General features: G+C 36.5%; 4 protein-coding genes across 10 annotated transcripts; 3 read left to right on the top strand and 1 right to left on the bottom strand.

The window, feature by feature from the left end:
* LOC18776665 (calcineurin B-like protein 7) lies at nucleotides 177-4,107 on the top strand. 7 transcript variants are annotated; one of them, XM_020564208.1, is made up of 11 exons: nucleotides 177-338; nucleotides 642-682; nucleotides 1,025-1,062; nucleotides 1,149-1,278; nucleotides 1,883-1,968; nucleotides 2,130-2,189; nucleotides 2,489-2,597; nucleotides 2,712-2,764; nucleotides 3,138-3,218; nucleotides 3,300-3,412; nucleotides 3,719-4,107. In XM_020564208.1, the coding sequence occupies exons 4-11, from the start codon at nucleotides 1,179-1,181 to the stop codon at nucleotides 3,771-3,773; spliced, it is 657 nt and encodes a 218-aa protein (XP_020419797.1). In that variant the 5' UTR covers nucleotides 177-338; nucleotides 642-682; nucleotides 1,025-1,062; nucleotides 1,149-1,178; the 3' UTR covers nucleotides 3,774-4,107. The 7 variants fall into 7 exon arrangements, with proteins under 7 accessions (XP_020419797.1, XP_020419795.1, XP_007211010.1 ...); XM_020564210.1 differs by lacking the exon at nucleotides 177-338 and adding an exon at nucleotides 349-506; XM_020564206.1 differs by lacking the exon at nucleotides 1,025-1,062 and having other exon boundaries at nucleotides 178-338.
* On the top strand, nucleotides 5,018-7,166 carry LOC18777673 (calcineurin B-like protein 7). The gene is made up of 9 exons (XM_007209776.2): nucleotides 5,018-5,088; nucleotides 5,381-5,459; nucleotides 5,560-5,642; nucleotides 5,781-5,840; nucleotides 6,015-6,123; nucleotides 6,205-6,257; nucleotides 6,408-6,488; nucleotides 6,571-6,683; nucleotides 6,882-7,166. The coding sequence occupies exons 2-9, from the start codon at nucleotides 5,390-5,392 to the stop codon at nucleotides 6,952-6,954; spliced, it is 642 nt and encodes a 213-aa protein (XP_007209838.1). The 5' UTR covers nucleotides 5,018-5,088; nucleotides 5,381-5,389; the 3' UTR covers nucleotides 6,955-7,166.
* Nucleotides 7,167-9,322, bottom strand: LOC18777379 (GDSL esterase/lipase At1g71691). Its single transcript, XM_020564202.1, has 5 exons — nucleotides 8,909-9,322; nucleotides 8,375-8,502; nucleotides 7,894-8,133; nucleotides 7,514-7,769; nucleotides 7,167-7,422 (listed from the first exon to the last, which is right to left on the bottom strand). The coding sequence occupies exons 1-5, from the start codon at nucleotides 9,249-9,251 to the stop codon at nucleotides 7,193-7,195; spliced, it is 1,197 nt and encodes a 398-aa protein (XP_020419791.1). The 5' UTR covers nucleotides 9,252-9,322; the 3' UTR covers nucleotides 7,167-7,192.
* On the top strand, nucleotides 9,339-10,001 carry LOC109949351 (phosphatidylinositol 4-kinase gamma 2-like). Its single transcript, XM_020564764.1, has one exon. The coding sequence runs from the start codon at nucleotides 9,339-9,341 to the stop codon at nucleotides 9,999-10,001; it is 663 nt and encodes a 220-aa protein (XP_020420353.1).

The raw sequence follows: 18,811 nt of genomic DNA, 5'->3' as shown, positions 1-18,811 counted from the left end.
CTGTGCCTGTGTGTGATCTGCAACAACCGCCCATGCGCGTATAGAATGCACGTGGCAAACAAACCATAACAAAAACAAACGAAAGGAAAAGAAATCTAGAAAATAATGGAGGCAAATTGAGAAAATGATGGTAGCAGAAAGCGATTGCTTGAATATTTTAATATCATCTGACACCAAAGTCAGGAGCAGAATATGCCAATAAAAAATGGAAGAAAGATGGACTAGTTCTGTGTCAAAGGAGACTAAAAAATGGAAGATTTAGTTTTGAAGGAAAGTGCATAGCTTTATCATCATCAACTCCCTTTAAAGCTTAAGAGCACCAACACCCACTAACCCAGGTCAGTTTTCTCAAACCCAAACAAAATCTACACTTCTTTCTCTGTCATATATCTCTTTTTTCTAGTGTTACTTTCCTTTTTTTTATCTTTTGGGAGTTTTAGTGGGGAGGTGGGGGAAACTGGTTTAATTTGCATGCTGCTGTTGTGTGCTGGCTGAGGTCAACTTAGGTAGATGTTGGGTTTCTTTCATTTTCATTGTTTTTCAGAAAGGTGGAATGAGATTTTGGAAATAGTTTGTTTTTGCTTGAGTTTGGAGGGTGGAAATCTTGATATGAAAGCAGACACTGCTGTTTTGCTCTGCAGGTTGACTTTTTCTGAATGTTTTTGCAGCTTGGCTCTGCAAGGTACAAACTTTGTTTTTTTGTTTCATGGATTAATGGAACAGTTCTATTATTAGTGCTTTTTTTCAATTTTTATTGCTGGATAGATCTCATCTAGTAATCCCTGTACAAATGGTTGCAGTATGCCATTGATAATTGATATATTTTATTCCCACCAAAAAGTACTGGTATCCAGATCATGACCATTTGCTATGGACCCTGGCTATGAAACAGTGCTTACTAACTAACTATTGACACCCATTTTGCGCAGATGGGTGTCTAAAATATTGTCTACATTTGCTGGATTTGATCCTAAATTGATTGTTTAAAGGTCAATCATGACCGTAGTTTAATTTTTTATTTCAGCTTGGAAAGTTTGTGGCTCAGTCTCCATTTTCTTGGTGGTATTATCCTTTCTCGGCTGGGATGGGATGAAATTGCTGCTCATAATACCTATTAATTTGATGCATTTTTCGTTGGATTCTGGCAGATCAAACATCTGATAATCTTATATTGGACCATGCGTCGTTTCCTGCACTGCTTTTGCTTGATGAGTTCCAAAGTTGATAGACATAGACTTGGGTATGAGGACCCTACTATTCTTGCTTCAGAAACTGCTTGTAAGTAGTAGACTCGATAGTTGCTCGAATTACTTGACACAGTTTTTCACTTGTTGTGGAACTTTAACAAATTTATGTTGATCGAGTTGCCTGCATGCTCCAATAATTATTTCTGGCATTGTACATGAAGCCATCGTGTTGATACCGTGCTGTGCATGTAGTTTTCTATTACTGATTGTCCTTCCTCTTCTAACCTCTCGCTTTGTGAGTTGGGAGGAGGAAGTATATACTATGTCTGCGCCTTTATATTCACATGTTAAAGTTCTTCCAAGGCAGTGCCATGTCCTTTCTGGCACCTTGGTCATGCTAGGCAATATTGCAGCTGCCAAAACACAAACTCTGCTACTGCGGTGCTATTGCCTGATATTTATTACTTTACTATTAATGTTAGTTAGCTTCTTTTTATTATGTTATCATAGAATTCCTCCCTCTTTCACCTGCTGTGATGGTTGCATAGATGCAAGGTTCACCACATAGTACCACCATCACTGACTCACCATATGCTTACTGTTTGAAATTTTTTGTGTATTTGCTTTGCTAATTGCTAGTGTTTGTATGGATTAAGCTCAAATTTCTAAATTTTGGTGCTTCAATTATTTAACAGTTACAGTAAATGAAGTGGAGGCCTTGTATGATCTGTTTAAGAAACTAAGCAGTTCCATAATTAAAGACGGTCTTCTTCTACACAAGGTATTTCTAGCTGAGGTTGCATTTTCAATCTTCTGACATATTACTTGAGATGGCTTAGTGTTTGATCTGCAATCTGAAATTGTTGCAGACTCAAAATAGAATCTTAACTCTTTCATTTTCTTAAGATGGCTTGCACTAAATCTTTGACATGATATGAACAGGAAGAATTCCAACTTGCACTATTTCAGAGCAGCAGTAAACAGAATCTTTTTGCGGATAGGGTGAGTGCAACCTATATTATTACTTAATTTTCTTCAAGTTTGTGTTTGTGAATTTGTACTTTGGATCAAATGCTGCATGCTACAGTCAAGTGTGTGAGGATTTTATGAACTTTGACCTTTCATACAAAAAGAAAAAGAAAACCAGGCTTTTAGCCAATACAAATAACGCAAACCATGTAGCAGAGATATGTAAAGTAAACAATAAGAAACTTTCCACAAGAATTATATTCAAAATAAGAAACTGAACCCAATTGAGAATTTGTGATGTTTTTCTAACAATGTGCATATTCTCATTGCAGGTATTTGACTTGTTTGACATCAAGCGTAATGGGGTTATTGAATTTGGAGAGTTTGTTCGGTCATTAAGTATTTTTCACCCAAATGCTTCCGAAGCAGAAAAAATATCATGTATGATGTATTTGTCATGACTGAAGATCATGATTTCCTTCTCTTTGTGCTATTTTCAACTACAAAATCCAGCATATTTATGATCACTAAACTCTTAAAGTATATTCTTTGCAGTTGCATTCAGATTGTATGATCTACGACAGACTGGCTACATTGAGCGTGATGAGGTGAATCCCCGCAATTTCATCTTGGTCACTTTTCCGTATTGTAGTTAATTGAGCACAACTATTGTGCTTGACTGTTCTTACTTTTGCTATTGGTTAATGATTAAGCTATGCATCTTTTTTAGATCAAGTTAAATGGCATTGTCAATGTATGTGAACAAAGTTTTCATGTGTTATTGTAATTCTCCCATGCTCATTATATGTAGGCTATATCAAGATGTCCCATAGTATTTCGTTAGTATCAACTGTAGCTTGAACAAAATATAATCAGTTTTATATTTCCACATCTTTTATTTATCTATTAAAGAAAGAAACTTCTGCAATTCTGATGCTTTCTACCTCTCTATGCATGTTGTGGGTAATGTTTCCATGGCAGGTGAAGGAGATGGTGTCAGCCCTATTGAGTGAATCAGATCTGGAACTTTCCGATGATGTTATTGAATCAATTGTAGATAAGGTTTTGATTATTCTACACCTTGTTATATATGTTCTGTGTTACTCATTGTTCTATCTAACCATTCCTTGCGTTTCTCTAAAGACAATGGTGGAGGCAGATTTAAAAGGGGACGGGAAAATCGATCAAGAAGAGTGGAAAGAATTTGTAGCAAAGCATCCATCTCTAATAAAGAATATGACTCTTCCATATCTAAAGTGAGTCCCAAAAGGCTATTAATCTCACCAGCACTCGTTTCTTGCGTCGATGTTTGCTTAATTTGATTGTGATTGGTTAAATATAGTTAGCAGATGACAATACATTGAAACAAGAAATCTCATTTGCTAAAGAGTTTAACAATGCAGAATCCTAGTTGTCTCAGAAGGCACAACTTATATAACTCTCTGCTCTTTCCAAGGCTCCAAAATGAAAATTGCTTTCTTAATTTCAACTAACTCAATGTGCTAATCCAGAACACATTTCCTCAAAGTTACATGGTTCTAAATTTGGTTTCAATTTTCTAGGGACATAACCATACAATTTCCCAGCTTTGTGCTCAACACTGAAGTTCGAGATTAGATATAATAGTATTACAAAGATAGACAGTGCCGACGTTTTTCGCCTCAGATGACGGACACATCAAGTAAGCAGCCTGTGTAAAGCATGGCACATAGAAGAGGAAAGGAACCAAACAAAATATTGAGGCTGCACCCCTTAGCATAGCCCCAATTGAGATCAAGCATCGCGTGGTATGTTTTCTACAAAGTTTTCGGTAATAAAGGCCTCACTCAGCAAACACTCTAGTGGTTCAATGTATTATGTAATTTAACTGTTTAATTTGTACACAAAGTGTAAATTTTAGTTTATAATGTTTATAATATTCCCCCCTTTCCCCCTTTATTTGGCAGGATCATTGTTTCCAAACTCTCGTCTCGTGAAGAGTAATGCTATTTAGACACACAAAATTGACCACATTAGCTGACCACCTTAAGTGTCTAAATAGCATTACTTGTGTGGCAATTGCAACATATTTTCTTTTTCTTTTTCTTTTTCTTTTTGTCGTTGGAGCAATTTTTTCTGTTCAGGTGGAAAATACCCGAATTTGGTACAACTCTACTTTGCAACATGTTTTTCTGTTCTTTCTAAAGTTTGCTAAGAATTCGTTAATTACATGCTCGAAAAAGCTATAATGCAATTTATTGCGAAACTCACATCAATCAATGGTTGATTTGTTGATTTATTGTGAAACTCACATCAATCAGTGGTTGATTCACTGATGCTCTACGTAGACATTTCTTAAGATTGACAAGTTTTCTGCCCAATACCTCCAAATTTCTGCCAATATTTAACTTATCATAGGAATGTCTTAAAGAGGAACTTTATGTCCTCAACTGAATAAGTTTCCATTCCTAGCTGCTTCTACCAGGAAAAATAAGAACCAGATTCCAAATTCATATAGAAGAAACCATGGCCGTGATTATGGAATATATATTTTTTTAGAGTCTAAATCTTCAGTCAAGGCATGTGCACCTGCTTATCACAAGTTTCAAATTCCTCCAAATTGTAGAAGTTAGAACATGAAGATATTAAGTCCATCACGGAAACCCACCGAGGGAACACACCAATTCTGTAAGCAGATGTTATAGAATTATTCGGTGTGTCAAATTAGCATCTACGTCCTCGTACACGGAACATCATCATACAATTAACCAGCAATTTATTTCAACATGGACCATACAAAATAGTGAATGGACCTTAGCCTCAGATTTATTTAATTTTTCATTTGACTAACAACTGTTGTTTATAAGATTTAAATTCGGATTCGAGACTCAGAACTTCCCCCAACAAAATAGACCAAATAGTCATTGGCGATCGCCTGACCTTAGCTTAAAAAGTAAGTTTCGAAGGTAAAACCTTTTTCTAGTTTTTCTAGGGTCTGAGAGAAACAATACGAAAAAATGTTCTGCTGGAACATGCTTCCTCGTGAAAACAATTGTGACGGTTATGAAGTTATAAATGTGACCTTAACTTAACCCTCTTTAAAGGCAACTACAAAAACCCAACAGGCTCTCACATTGAAAGCTATATACCTTCTATTGGATAACACTTATGATATGATATATATATATATATATATATATATATATACTTACTCTCCTCAAAGAATACAATTTTTGTTCACATAGATTGATTGGATGGGCTGTGTCTGGATGAAGCAGCGGCGTCAATGTGCCAATGCAGATGTTCTTGCTGCTCAAACATGTTGTAAGCTTCATTTTGTTTTCATTTACTTGTTTTATGGTGCCGTTTTCTGTTTTAGGTTTCGCCTCATGACTCTGATAACTTATATTTTTGGTATTTGCAGTTAAGATAACTGATATTAAAACTCTGTATGAGTTGTTCAGGAAGCTAAGCAATTCTATAGTTGATGATGGGCTTATAAGCAAAGTAAGTTTACATGTAGCTGAACATCTTGCTGTTCCATTACTGAAAAATCGGTCCTAGTTTCGAATTGATACATGAAGCTTGAACATATTATAAAGCTATTATTTGGTGTTATGTTATCATTCTACACTTCGTTTGCAGGAAGAGTTTCAGCTAGGTTTATTCAGGAACAGCAAAAAAAAAAGTCTATTTGCAGATAGGGTGAGCTTCCTGAAGTCGGTTTTGAGTCTTTTGGCACTTGGGAAAGAAAGTAACACTTAAATTGTAACTTGTAGCTTTTCTTAAAATTTGGAATGCTGATCTTTTTTACTGCCATTCTTACATTCTCTGTGGTTTTTGGGGGACAACTTATCTTGACCTTGCTTATCCTAATAGATCTTCTATATGTTTGACTCGAAACATGACGGGGTAATAGAATTTGAAGAGTTTATTCGATGTCTAAATGTGTTCCACCCAGAAGCACCCCAAGCAGAAAAAGCTGCATGTAAGCAATCCTGTACATTTTTATTTGAACCGGCTTATATGTGTAAAGATTATACTAAAACTTTGACAGAATATGTGGCAGTTGCATTTCAGTTATACGATATATGGCAGACGGGCTTCATCGAACGTGAAGAGGTAAAGGGTCACTTTCAAATCCTAGTTCTTGTCATGTCCTAAACATAGGCAATCATTATTTTTTTAACGCAATGATTAACATAGACACCTTGAGAAGATCCATTAAAGCTTATTTCAAATCCAAGCATTTAATTGAAGTAGTGTTTGAAGGTGAAAGAGATGGTTTTGGCGCTTCTCAAGGAGTCAGACTTGATCCTCTGTGATGACATTGTGGAAGCCATTATTGATAAGGTAAGGCTTGCAAGATGGTGCTACATGTAATCCGCCTAGTCATGTGTCAACTGAGTACATCTTTTGATTTGAAACTCCATAGACATTTGAGGAAGCAGATTTAAATGGAGATGGAAAGATTGATCTGGAAGAGTGGAGGGAACTCGTGGATCGAAATCCGTCCTTATTGAAGAACATGACAGTTCCATACCTGAAGTAATTCCTCTTTTGCTTATAGTCCCAGCCTTCTGTTTTTCATCTGATACTTTTCACGTATCAACCAGTGAAAACCTCAAAACGATTTGTACTGAATAAAAAAACTCAAAACAATATCTATTTTTCAATTTCAATTTGGTTGCCATCCTGTAAATTTATGATCAACACAAGCTAAATTGAAGTTGATATTCATTGCAGGGATATCACAAGTGCTTTTCCTAGTTTTGTGCTGAGACGAGACATTGAAGATGAAACTAGCAACTACCTCTAAATTGGATCTCATTGCATAAACCAGAAAAACACAAAATTACAATGCACTTTTATTTGCCTACAGACATCAGGCAACAATTTGGCAATTTCACCTCTACAGTGAAATGTAACATCAAATTCACAATCTCAGTCATGTTTCCAAGCAGGGGTGACATGCTTGCATGATACACTTTAGTCTTCTCCGTCGAATCTCTGTTTATATAGCATACAACTATTTCCTCAGATTCTCCATCCAATCTTTAGGAGTCAAACGCTACCATTTCCTCCAAGTTCATGGGATAGCACATTTTTGTGTGCAGGCCATTCCACACATTGTCAGCCAGGATGGCATTGACTGCATCAGTTGGATGGAATTGATCCCACCAGATATGGTTAGAAGCATTACTGCAAGCCATTTCTGGTGATAAGCACATGACAAAACCCTTGTACTCCCCCAACCCACAGCAAGCATCAGCTGTGGCATTCAAACCTGAATATGATCATAATTCACACTGCATTAGATGTGGACACCACTAACAGATTTGGTAACGGGGGAAAAAGAAATTTAGAAAACCTCTCACCATGATGTTCAGAGTTTTTTATTATATCCATCGAACCTTCAAACACATCACAGAAGATGATGTTGGAATCAGGAAGCTCTTCACGTAGCTCCTCAATCATATACCTCATCAAAAAGTTGAACTCCATCACCGTGTCGTTTATCTCCTCAACACACTGTCCATCCTTCATTCTGTACTGAGATAAGTAGTGAGGAGCGCAGCCTATAGGTGCCAGCCCTATCACAACCACCTTCATGACATTTATGCTGTACAAGTTCTGCACCATCAAAGTAAACCAAGATCTCTAAGTAATCAGTTAGACTCCGTATTGGGAAGCTATTTTAGAAACCATCATTATATAAAGACGAGAATATGTTAAATCAGTAGGGTCAGGAGATCACCTTAATTTCCTGCCTCAATGTAGATGCTAAAAACTGATTGAAACTCCACGGTAGATACAGATTTTGCACGTTAGATACATTACGCAAATAGTAATGTATATAGTCATTGATTCCAATTGAAATGTAAAGCACTGAATTCGAGATGAGATCAATAGCAGCTTGCTCGCCCAAACTTAATATAAACTGCTGGTAGGTATCTGTAAACTGCTGAACTTGCTGGGTGAAGGAAACATGTTGACCCTGTAGAAAACTTTACATTAGTAACGGTTGATAGTTGGAATAGCCCAGCAGAGTCGAAGTCATTCAAAATCAAGAAGCCTTAAATACCCAATCAAACCATATTAAATGAAGAGCTTTTATTGCAAAGCTAACAGCAATTGAAAGGCTTAAAAGCCTTCTGGTTCAATATCAAAATTAATACATTTCTGTTACTTTCTGGTGCAATATTATCAATCAGCTAAGGGGAAAATTTGAAACATACCAATTCCGAACCACTGGTGAATATGATTCCAGCACCAGCTGATGCATAATTCAATCCCTGAATCATACCTTCCACTCTTCCATTCTGCCCAAGATAACTCGGTACAAAAGGCAGCCCGAGACGAAGTGCTGATACAAAAATTCCACAAAAAAAACCCTTATGAGAGAGTTTAATAACTAAGCCAGTTTCATCAAACACACACGCCATTGAAAGAAACATGCTACAGATTCTCAACATTCAAAATTTAGATTTTATCCTGAATTCTGGTTCAAGAAAACAGATTCAGAACTCAATCCTTCAAGAAATGAAGAAATTGGTTGGTAAAATCCGTGAACTTTAGATTTCTTCCATTTTGGGGGTTCCAAGAAAACCAAAAGCTTCACTGAACCTCTACATTTCTTGGAAAATTAAACAAGAATTCTGACGTGAAAGACAAAAAGAGCCAACCAGAAAAATCATCGACATGAAAAGAACCAAGAACACAGAAACAACCCATCAGAGCAAGAAAAGGGTGTTTAAAGAAGCAACATTTACCAAGATAATCAACAGGGATTCTGCCATTACAGAACCTCCCAGTGGGTTGGTGGGTATCGAAATCTCGACCGTAGGGAAGGTGGTCAGCACGAGCGAAAGTTCCAAGGAAATTGTTGTTGCCACAGTCGACAGAGGAGTCGCCGATGACAAAGAGAGCAGGGACAAGAGGAGTCTGTGGGATTGAGGGTGTTGGGGTTGGAGGGATTGAAGAAGAAGAAGGTGAAGGAGTGGGGCCGATGATGGCATTGATGAGTTCTTGAGGAAATGGAGGAGAGCCAGGCTGTGAAACAACGGTTGAGATGAGAATGCAGAGCAAAGTAACAAGAAGAAGATTGATCGCCATTGTTTTAGAGTCTGGTCAGAGACGAGGGTTTTGGCGGGTAAAGGGGCAGTTAAGTGAGTTGAAAGTCCCAACCTTGGGTTCTAAACCATGGGCTTAAATGCTTGCCTCATTGAGCTTAAATGGGCTTTAAAGGCATGGACTTTCTTTTTAATAAGCAACGCAATAGTTAAGCATACATATTATCCCAAGCCTAATGCCGGGAACAATCCCCATGGCTTGGCCGTATCTCAGGATGGTGAAGGTTTGAAAAGGGGAACAAGGGTGGGAGAAGGAGCCCTGAGGGAAGTTGCAGCATGCATATTAGATCATCCCAAGGGCGGGCCTTGCAACTTATCAAGCGAGGCTATTGGCTTTGCTGGCGTGCCTCCTACAGTTTTGGTTAAGTGCTTGCACAAAGGCTTTAATTATTCGAAAGGGTATGAAGGCTCATTAAAGAATGTTAAGATTGGGTCATTGCAGATGTTCATGAAGAATGATGGAAGTTGTGAGGAGATGGTTCCTAGTCGTTTCCCCGTGGAGGAGGTGCACAAGATTAGTGTGTTTGATCTAAGAATGGCAAATGCCGAGTGGCATGCCGGGAATACTTTGTTTAGAAAAGGGGAAGATGGTCAGACTCTGCCCATTCCAATTGATCATGGATACTGCCCACCTGAGAATGTAAGTAAATGCGTTCTTGCTTTCATGCTTTGCTATCTTAGTAATATCTTAAATGTTCGAACCAGCGTTCTTGCCGTTGCCTACTTTTCATGATTTTCTGTGAATTATGAAGCTATGGTTGTAGATTCTAACATCCAGTCCAGTCACAGATGTTCATTTAATCTCCATGTGGGTGCAATAGGGTTCATGTTGGATCTAGGTTGAAAATGACTGTCTAATGGGTTAATAAATTTTCAACTTAAACTAGGGTGGTCTTTTATTCTTTGATTTTATGAATTTTGTTGGTTGGTGCTCTTTCTTTACCTGCCAGAATGATTTCCGCACACTTGTATCTTTCTTTATAAAGAATCGAGTATAGCCGGCTGTTTATACTATTTTTTTAATTTAAAATATTGAGTATGCCGAGTGGTTATACTATTTATTATAAAAATAAAAAAAAAAGACCCGCCCAGTGATTTGGTGCCCATGTGTCAAAATCAGTATAGCCGATTTAAAAAAAAATTAAAAACAACAAGTATAGCCTGGCGGATATACTATTTATATATATTAGAAAAAGGACCTACCTAGCGCTAGGCGCTAAGTGTTAAATATGGTAACGCCGCGGCTATACTATTTTTAAAAAAATTTATAAAAACGGTTATAGCTGCTCGGCTTTACGTTTTTTAATTAAAAAATCGAGTATAGCCGCCCGGCTATACTATTTATAAAAAAACAAAAGGGAACTGCCCAACGCACGTGTCAAAATAGGTATAGCCACACGGCTTTACTGGATTTTTTTAGAAACTAAAAATGGTATAGCCGCGCGGCTATACTATTTATATATATTTAAAAAAGATCCGCCTAGCGCCTAGCCGCCACGCGTCAAAACAGTAAAGCCGCCTGGCTATACTCTTTTTAAAAATAATTAGAAAAAAATTGAGTATCTCCGCCCGGCTACACTTACAGCCTATGCGCCACGTGTCAAAAATGTAAAGCCGAGCGGCTATACTATTTTTTTTAAAAAAATTTAAAAACGAGTATAGTCGGGTAGCTGTACTATATTTTAAAAACAATTAGGACTCTCCAAATCAAAAGGAGATTGACCAATCAAAAAAGAGTTATAGCATTTATGACTCTCTAAATTAGGGAGTATGGTTGGAGTTGAAATTTTTTAGAGAGCTCCCAAAATAGCTTTCTTATATTTTTAGCTAAATTCTTATTTATCATCATCAATGAGAGATGCCCAGCTCACTTATTTATCATTGCACGTATTTGTTTTTTCGTCTTGTTGAGTAGTTTGTGTAGTGCACTTAATCTGCTGAAGAGATGAGTGTTTTAACTAATAGGATTAATAAACCAAAATCGAGACATGTCAATTGTCTTTAACCCCAACTCTTTTCTGCCAGGCGCTTGTGTAAAACATAAAAAAGAATTTATTCTTTCCTTTCTTTTTGCATATTTTCATTTGCCCCGGGGCTTTCCAAAGTTACCATTCATTTTCTAACAATTATACCACAATAAATCTATCTACAAACTTATAAAATCACGCTTAAAGGGGAAAAGGATGAAAAAAACATAACGGCTGCAAATATTTGCCACTTAGCCACCATCATATGCAAATGCCACTTTTTTTTTTTCCTTTTTTTTTTTTTTGTCGTCGTTAATTTAGCAATCAGAAGTGATATGTAACGTTACTCTTACATCCGAGGTTCTATATTCTATATCCTCCTCGCCTAATATTATTTGTATAAAAAGAATGATATATAACATTATAATTTTTAAGCACATCAACACGAACATTAATTCAAACAATATGGCCAACAAGCCTGCAATGGCAAAATGTTAATTCGACTGCAAAATCAAAATGGCCTGCTCCGTTAGAAAACTACAACGGAGAGCTCAAGGCCAAGCCCCACGCCAATGGCCATTGCAGATTCCCTTTCTTTGCCTTGTTTCTTGAAAATTTGTCAGAAGAAAATACCAAAATTTCAGAAGTAAAATTTCTCTGCAATTTTAGTGTTAGTATTGTGTGACTCATGACTGGAAAGCAACTTTGTGTTGTTATCTATCACTTCAAGAAAATACGAAGACAGGGAGAGAAACTTTAATGTATTTGCTTTTGCAAGGTGAATTGAATTTCTTTTATTATTGGGTGCTTATGGATTTTGAATCTCTGCCCACATTGATGGAGGTGGAATAACTTAACCAACTGAGCTATAACCCACTAGTGGTGAATTGAAAATTTGTGTAATGGTTGATTATTCAATATTGGTTACAAGACCCATCCAAAAAGCATGGGTACAAGTAAATTTTCAAACAAGGCAATTTTTTTATTTTTTATTTTTGAAGACCTCTTTTATTGAAAAGGGCGATATCATATTAAACTCATACACACTACACGGATGCTAGGACTCGAACCAAATCACTACACTAGCAGGTCTTTTGATAAACAAGGCCATTATTGAATATACCAGGGAGGGGCAAAAATTAAACTTCCATGGAGCCAAACAAAGGCCAACATATTTTTAATCTCATATGGGGTCTGAGACTGCAATATGAACTTGCTTGGGCCAAGGCCCTGCCTGCCAGCCAGTAGATGCAAAATATAAAGGAAAGTAGATTCTGAAAATCTTATCTGCCAATGTCTAAAGATTACAGTCAACAAGCATGACATTTGCCTTAGCCTCAAATCCACCCCACCATGACTCAAAGCTTATTCAATGTCAACCTCACAGGCTCTCCAGAACCTCAGAAAACTGGGACCAGCCATTCAGTTCTCAGTCAAAATGTTTTCACTGAAACTATAAAGTTTGATAAGAATAAACCAATTAAAATAGATAATGGTGAACTGGGATTCTCTCATAATTTCACGATTTAGAGGAAGAGGAACCAATGAATAGTAATGGAATGGATAGAGCCAGTAAATCTCTTCCAAGAAAGGCAGGCATGTGTGGTCATAATTATTTCTAAGCAAACAAAGCAAAACTCAACCAACCATATACCCTTTAGATAGCATTTGGTAAGTTGTCCAGGTATGTTGTATGAACAAAACCATCCCCATTAAACTCTGTGTCATGCATTTTGTGTTGTTGCATTTGTATTTCTCAGCTCTTCACAATCACATACATACTAAAGAAGACACCCAGCTGAGCATTTAAATCCCTTGTTACTTGCTTTTGTCTTTGCACCAGAATAATAGTTATTGATTTCATGGTGGTTCTAAGCCTTCAACCTGTCCAATTTTCTACCCCTAAACACATGTTATTATGTAGACCGGGCAGTACTGGTTATCCCATCCGATGTGGGATTGCAAAGCCATCAGCAGAGCCAGCTCCCGTGGGACAAGAGACCAAGTACAGTGAAAAAGGTATTGCAACTTAAGAAATCCCAGTCCAACATACTAAAAAAGGTATTGCAACTTAAGAAAATTCATATAACAATGAAATTCAAAACATATTATTTAAAATATTATTTTGATCATTGAATTTTTTTTTTTTTTTACTGTTAAAATAATTTATATTTAATCTAGATCGTTGATTTAAGTTACTACTAGCCTCTCTGCACGCGCTTCCGCGCATGCGAGAGGTTTTTTTTAAAAAAAATTTAAATTTATCTTAGAATTAAAAAAGATAATGGCTATTTGTGTTCCATAAAAATAGGGAATTTTCTTTTAATTTTAATTTTTTAATACGAAAAATTATGAATTTACCATATTATCCTCATTTAATTAATAATTTCAATTCTTAATGTTTGCATTAACCAAGGGCATTTTCTGGTATTTTGAATGTTTCACCATTCTTTGCATTTTGCTTTATATATATAGATTATAATATATAATATATAAAACAAAGTTTAAATTGTTGTCGTTAGATTCCAACGGCAACATGACCATGTCGCAACACTCACGCTGACTGCTTTAGTCAGCCCACAGCCATTGCAGCTCAAACCCCATTCTGACTCCCTTGCACATGGCTGCGTTAGCACTCAGTGGGGTTCACCGATTTTTTTTTGGGCCCCAACAATAGCTGGACTGCTATTTGACTTAAAGTTTGGATATTTTCCAAATTTTGGCCCCTTCATTTTTTTGAGCTGGGAGAGCATTTGGGCTAAAATTTGGGATATTTTGGGTTTGGCCTCATGAGTTGGAGATCGCCTTATTATTGGTGGAGGAGAGGGTAAAATGGGCAAAAAATAAATTTTGTGTATTTCAATTGTTATTGGGTGTAAAAATATCCATTGAAAAAAATCAACTGTTTAGAATTACTTTCCGGTTTCTACAGGTTTTAGGATTGCTTTCCTGTAGCAATATTAATTAGGTCATTATCAATACATGCTTTGTAATTGAGAAATTATGAAATTATCTGCCCCTGAGTGATCTCTTTTAAAGTTTGTCTCTCTTCTTAGCCCTAACCCTAATCTCTCTTTCTCTTCTTCTAAACTCCTTGTTCTAATCTCCTTGCTACATCATCTAGTATATATCATGGAGCGTCGGAATAATGAATCCAAAGCTTCGGTGACCTCGGACCAGGTTTTGATGAGGATGGCTTCACGGCGGGAAGATGAGATCCATGACAAGTTATCGAAAATCCAGAAAGCTAGTACTAGTCGTCCAAATCCCACGGTGGTTGCTGGCAGGCCCACGGGGGAGCATGCATCAATGACGGTAAATCCGGGGAAAGCTAGGTCTATGTTTTTAGTGGTGTCTTTTTGTGAGGGCCGATACAAGGAGGCAATATATGAAGTAAAGTTCAAACGCAGATGTACAGGAGAAGTTTTTGATGATGATATGGGCCGAGAAGCAGCTCCACTTCTTGAACCTCTAGCCAAGTTCTCGAATATGTATTTCCTTCAGAGTGCGAGTATCTCCTCCAAAATATATCTACTTCAACAGGACACTCACGATGAAAGTTCTTGGCCCTCCCCCGCTAGATCATTGGGAGGATATGTTTTTGACACGGAGACTAGGGCAGTAATTCCATCGATTCCTCCTACCATAGCAACTAAACCAATGGCAAATGTTGTGTCTGCTAATGGGAAATTGTATTATCTTGCCTTTCCACACTGGTCCAGATATCCGGATGATCCATGCTTTGAGAGATATGATTCCAATCTGGAGGTTTGGGAGCCAATGCCTCCTTTTCCATCTTATGCCGTTTGTTATGGTGTTATTTTGTTTTCATTGTGCCAACATGTACAACTGGAATTCCAAAGTCCTTGCTTTTCATGAGAGTAGAAAGGGAAAAGAATGGAATCATTTTGAAGTTATCACTTCTACTTATACTCCTTTTCATGGGAGGGCCGTGGTTGTAGGTGAGACTATCTATGTCTTAAATAGGCGTTCGGAAGAGGAGATTATGGCATTCTCTTTTAGAATGGACAAAGGTGATGACGGTGGTGTTGCATATTCACTAAGAAAATTGTTTAAATTATGAGGCTTAAAAATTGCGAGTCCGCCGCTGCCATTTCATTTGTGTAGGACAGAGTATTTGGTTCATTTAGGGAACCATGACTTTTGTCATGTCAAGACTGGCACTTGCAAAGCACCTCGCCATGTTCAATATCTTTTGTATCACCATGTTTCAAATTGTTGTTGAAAAAAAAGGAAGACATATATATGATCAAGACCTTGCATTCAACTGTTCGTTCTGTAGATCTCATGGGCAATGGTTGGTTCGAGCTTGAACTATGTTTCACACCGTAGATTTCCTTCACATTTCTTGTGTGTTTTGTTTTAATCAATAGCACTAATATTGTAAGTTGGGATTCTATTACATTTTGTATGTAACAAAGCCCTTATATAATGTTTTAAAAAAATAAAGAAGATTTCCCTTGATGCATATTAATAACTTCGTACGGAACTTGGAACTCAAAGCATCTACCAACATTCGTTTATAGTTGGGTGGTGATCGTTTTTTTTATCATTGTGGAATATTGTATCTGGTATTTGGTCTTCTGCGTCATTATAAAACTGAATTTTTTTACATCAACTGTTCTTATGACCATGGAAATCCCATCACTGAAATTATGTCTCGGAATAACGTAATGTATGATTTTGACCACAAAAAAGCAACATAATGTATATGATGATGAAGGGATGTCCTACTATTTTCTTTTTATTTTAAATATCCAGAGACACAAGGTAGCTGAGGTTGATGAACATCAGCAGATAAAACATGTTTTCTCAAAGCTCTACAGGTAATTCATTTCTTCCTTACGCTACATTTCGTGCTTTTGCATATTTCTGAAGGCGACTATTGGTCCCTATTGGTGTTTTTTGACAGTTCCAAGTTAAGTTTTCTACGAATGTGATCACTCTATATGTTACTCGATTTTTTATTTCCATCTTTCTAGTTATCATAGTTACTAAACCCTATTACTGATGTGTACTTGCTACTGAAAAGAATGTCGTCTCAGTCGAAACCACTCAACCTACAGGGTTCATCTGGGAGGGGGGAAAGGAGAGCTGAACAACTTGTCATACAAGCTAAGAAAGATGGGAATGACAAAGGAAGTGTGAGGGCATTATCACAATGGAGACGTGATGCAACATTGTCACAACTGAGAGGTGCTGCGACCTTGGCACAAGGGAGTGATGGCCTTGTTGAGGCAGTTGAGAGTAGCACTGCACCTTCGATTGATGAAGTGATGCAGGCTGTCGAATCTTTACCTGGGGCTGGGGGACATTTCGATAGTATTTTGTGGTGGTTTGCAAGAGGGCTATTTAAATATCAACCTAAGAAGAGAATGGTGTTTTCTAAAGTGCAAGGTTCTCACTTCCAAGGTTTGCTTGGCTTCTTCATGAAATGGCTGAGGAATAAGTTGGATGGATGTACTTAAATCATTTCCGATACTGGATGTATTTTGTATACCCCATGCCCATGTTCTGGAATGATTTATTCTATATCCTACTACTTATGTTATCATTAAAAAAAAAAAATTTAAAACCAGAAAAATGCACTGAAAAGAGCACCACGATTGTTACAACACATAGCCTTTTTCTAAAATCAAAATCAAAAAAATAATTATGGAGGTCTAAAATCATTATTCCGTATATGTGAGTCCATGGTAAATCAAGACTTTTGCGATCATGTGCAAGTCACGTGATAATCTATTAACTGATCTGAATTTTTGTTTTTTTGTTTTTTTTCCTTCAATGGGAAATCAGAGGGTACTACCATATTAGAAAATTGAAACGTAAAGCATTGGGCAGAATGTTTCATAAATTACAGCCTATCTGGAGTGATCACGTGTCCGATTGCTAGCCGACCATGTTAACGGTCTTTCACCCACAACGGCCACTTCAAGAGGTGGTGGAGCGTCTGAGAAAGTCGGTTGTACACTTACATTCGCGCTACTTTCTAATGAGTAGGACTATGGTGTGGACGTCCTCATAAGGTTTCCCATGAGCTCCCCCTTTCCCGCCATTTATATAAACAAATTGCAGTTTATTTTTGTTTTTAATTTTACAAATGCAATTTTCTGTATTTTTAATTTTTTTTTTATGCCGAAAAACTACAACTCATACTTGGTACAATAATTATTGGCATTTTGAGTTTGCTTTTGATATAAATTTATGTATGCTTATGATGAGTATGGGATGTAGGGTTGTCTTGCACATGAAGGGCCATGATATAAAGCATTATCGTCCTACCACCTTTAATTATTTTTTTATTTTAATTTTTTGTTTATCAAAATAATGCAGCCACTACAATTTGCATTTGTCAAAAAAGAAAAAAGAAAATTAGGAAAAGAAAAGGTCCACACATCAAGCCTTTTCATTGCATGACAGACCATAATGATGTTCTATAATTCAGGGGCAAAATATTTGCACAACAAAGTATACAAATCGCTTTTACATCTTTTGATGAAAATTCAGAACGGTTGAAATTAAAATGAATCAAACTAAGCAGGTAAAATAGTATTATATGTTTTATATTAAGTGTGATGCAAAATTTAATTTTAAACATAATATATATATATATATATTGTGTAAAATTATGTGCAAATTATGCTCAATCTTATCAAGTCAGTTACACCCCAAATAAGCAGATCTTAATGATGAACTCAGCTTAAAGCCACTCCAATACATTCATTGGAAAGTGAAGCCCATGTTCAATGTACTCTACCAAATCTTTTGAGGAAGAGCCCTCTTTAGTCTTTAGAGGCTAGATTTACTGAATATCACTTTTTTTTATTGCATTCTAACTTATAAAATGGCTTCAAATTATTTAAATATATGTAAATATGAGACAAAATAAAACATCAAGATACGATTGAAATTAAAAATGAAGAGAGTGCCGACTACTTTTGCAGATATGTAATGTAGATTGGGGACCCTTTTCAAGTGCAGTGGAGATCAACTTGGTCCTTCAACCCAAATGCTTAATTAACATTTAACAAGGACATAATTAAAGGAGGGGGAAGGGGTGTGAACCTCAATGCATGTGCAAGTTGATAAGTTAACTTTAATTAATTGTTATTAAATCCTTAATCTTTGTACCAAAATTGCTAAGCTGTAGATGGAGACAAATTGGTCGGCATGCTTTATTCTTCAGCTTTATGTTGATGAAAATACACGTGTGTGTGCAGTGCAGTGGACATGTGGAGCAATTATACAAAAAACCAACCACTTAATTTCAAATTATATTTTTTGTTGGGGTAAATAATTTCAAATTATATATTGGCACTAATGTACGTACGTGGCATCTTTTAAAAAAAAAGAACTTGTAAATTTAAAATTTTCTGATATATATAATATTCTCTTGGAGCTACATCAATGAAACAACGCTTATCCAAAAGCATATATATATATATTTATTTATATTAACTAGTCTTTCTGTATATGCTTTTGCGTTTGTTAGAGGGTTTTATTTATTTATTTAAAATTTTAAAAATATAATAGATAGTTGTGTTTCATAAAAAAG

This window comes from Prunus persica, chromosome G5 (genome assembly GCF_000346465.2).
Source record: "Prunus persica cultivar Lovell chromosome G5, Prunus_persica_NCBIv2, whole genome shotgun sequence".
Taxonomy (NCBI): Eukaryota; Viridiplantae; Streptophyta; class Magnoliopsida; order Rosales; family Rosaceae; genus Prunus; species Prunus persica.
The sequence above is the reverse complement of the archived record's forward strand: the minus strand, read 5'-3'. Positions and strand labels throughout refer to the sequence as shown.

What these genes read in the sequence shown, in the direction of transcription:
- LOC18776665 (XM_020564205.1), top strand. Translation starts at nt 511, where the DNA reads ATGTTGGGTTTCTTTCATTTTCATTGTTTTTCAGAAAGGTGGAATGAG. An exon ending in ACGGTCTTCTTCTACACAAG is followed by an intron (nt 1,969 to 2,129) that starts GTATTTCTAGCT and finishes TGATATGAACAG; the next exon opens with GAAGAATTCCAACTTGCACT. An exon ending in ATGACTCTTCCATATCTAAA is followed by an intron (nt 3,413 to 3,718) that starts GTGAGTCCCAAA and finishes TCAATTTTCTAG; the next exon opens with GGACATAACCATACAATTTC.
- LOC18777673 (XM_007209776.2), top strand. Translation starts at nt 5,390, where the DNA reads ATGGGCTGTGTCTGGATGAAGCAGCGGCGTCAATGTGCCAATGCAGAT. An exon ending in AAAGTCTATTTGCAGATAGG is followed by an intron (nt 5,841 to 6,014) that starts GTGAGCTTCCTG and finishes TTATCCTAATAG; the next exon opens with ATCTTCTATATGTTTGACTC. An exon ending in GCTTCATCGAACGTGAAGAG is followed by an intron (nt 6,258 to 6,407) that starts GTAAAGGGTCAC and finishes TAGTGTTTGAAG; the next exon opens with GTGAAAGAGATGGTTTTGGC.
- LOC18777379 (XM_020564202.1), bottom strand. Translation starts at nt 9,251, where the DNA reads ATGGCGATCAATCTTCTTCTTGTTACTTTGCTCTGCATTCTCATCTCA. An exon ending in TCACCAGTGGTTCGGAATTG is followed by an intron (nt 8,134 to 8,374) that starts GTATGTTTCAAA and finishes AGTTTTCTACAG; the next exon opens with GGTCAACATGTTTCCTTCAC. An exon ending in AAAAAACTCTGAACATCATG is followed by an intron (nt 7,423 to 7,513) that starts GTGAGAGGTTTT and finishes GATCATATTCAG; the next exon opens with GTTTGAATGCCACAGCTGAT.
- LOC109949351 (XM_020564764.1), top strand. Translation starts at nt 9,339, where the DNA reads ATGGGCTTAAATGCTTGCCTCATTGAGCTTAAATGGGCTTTAAAGGCA.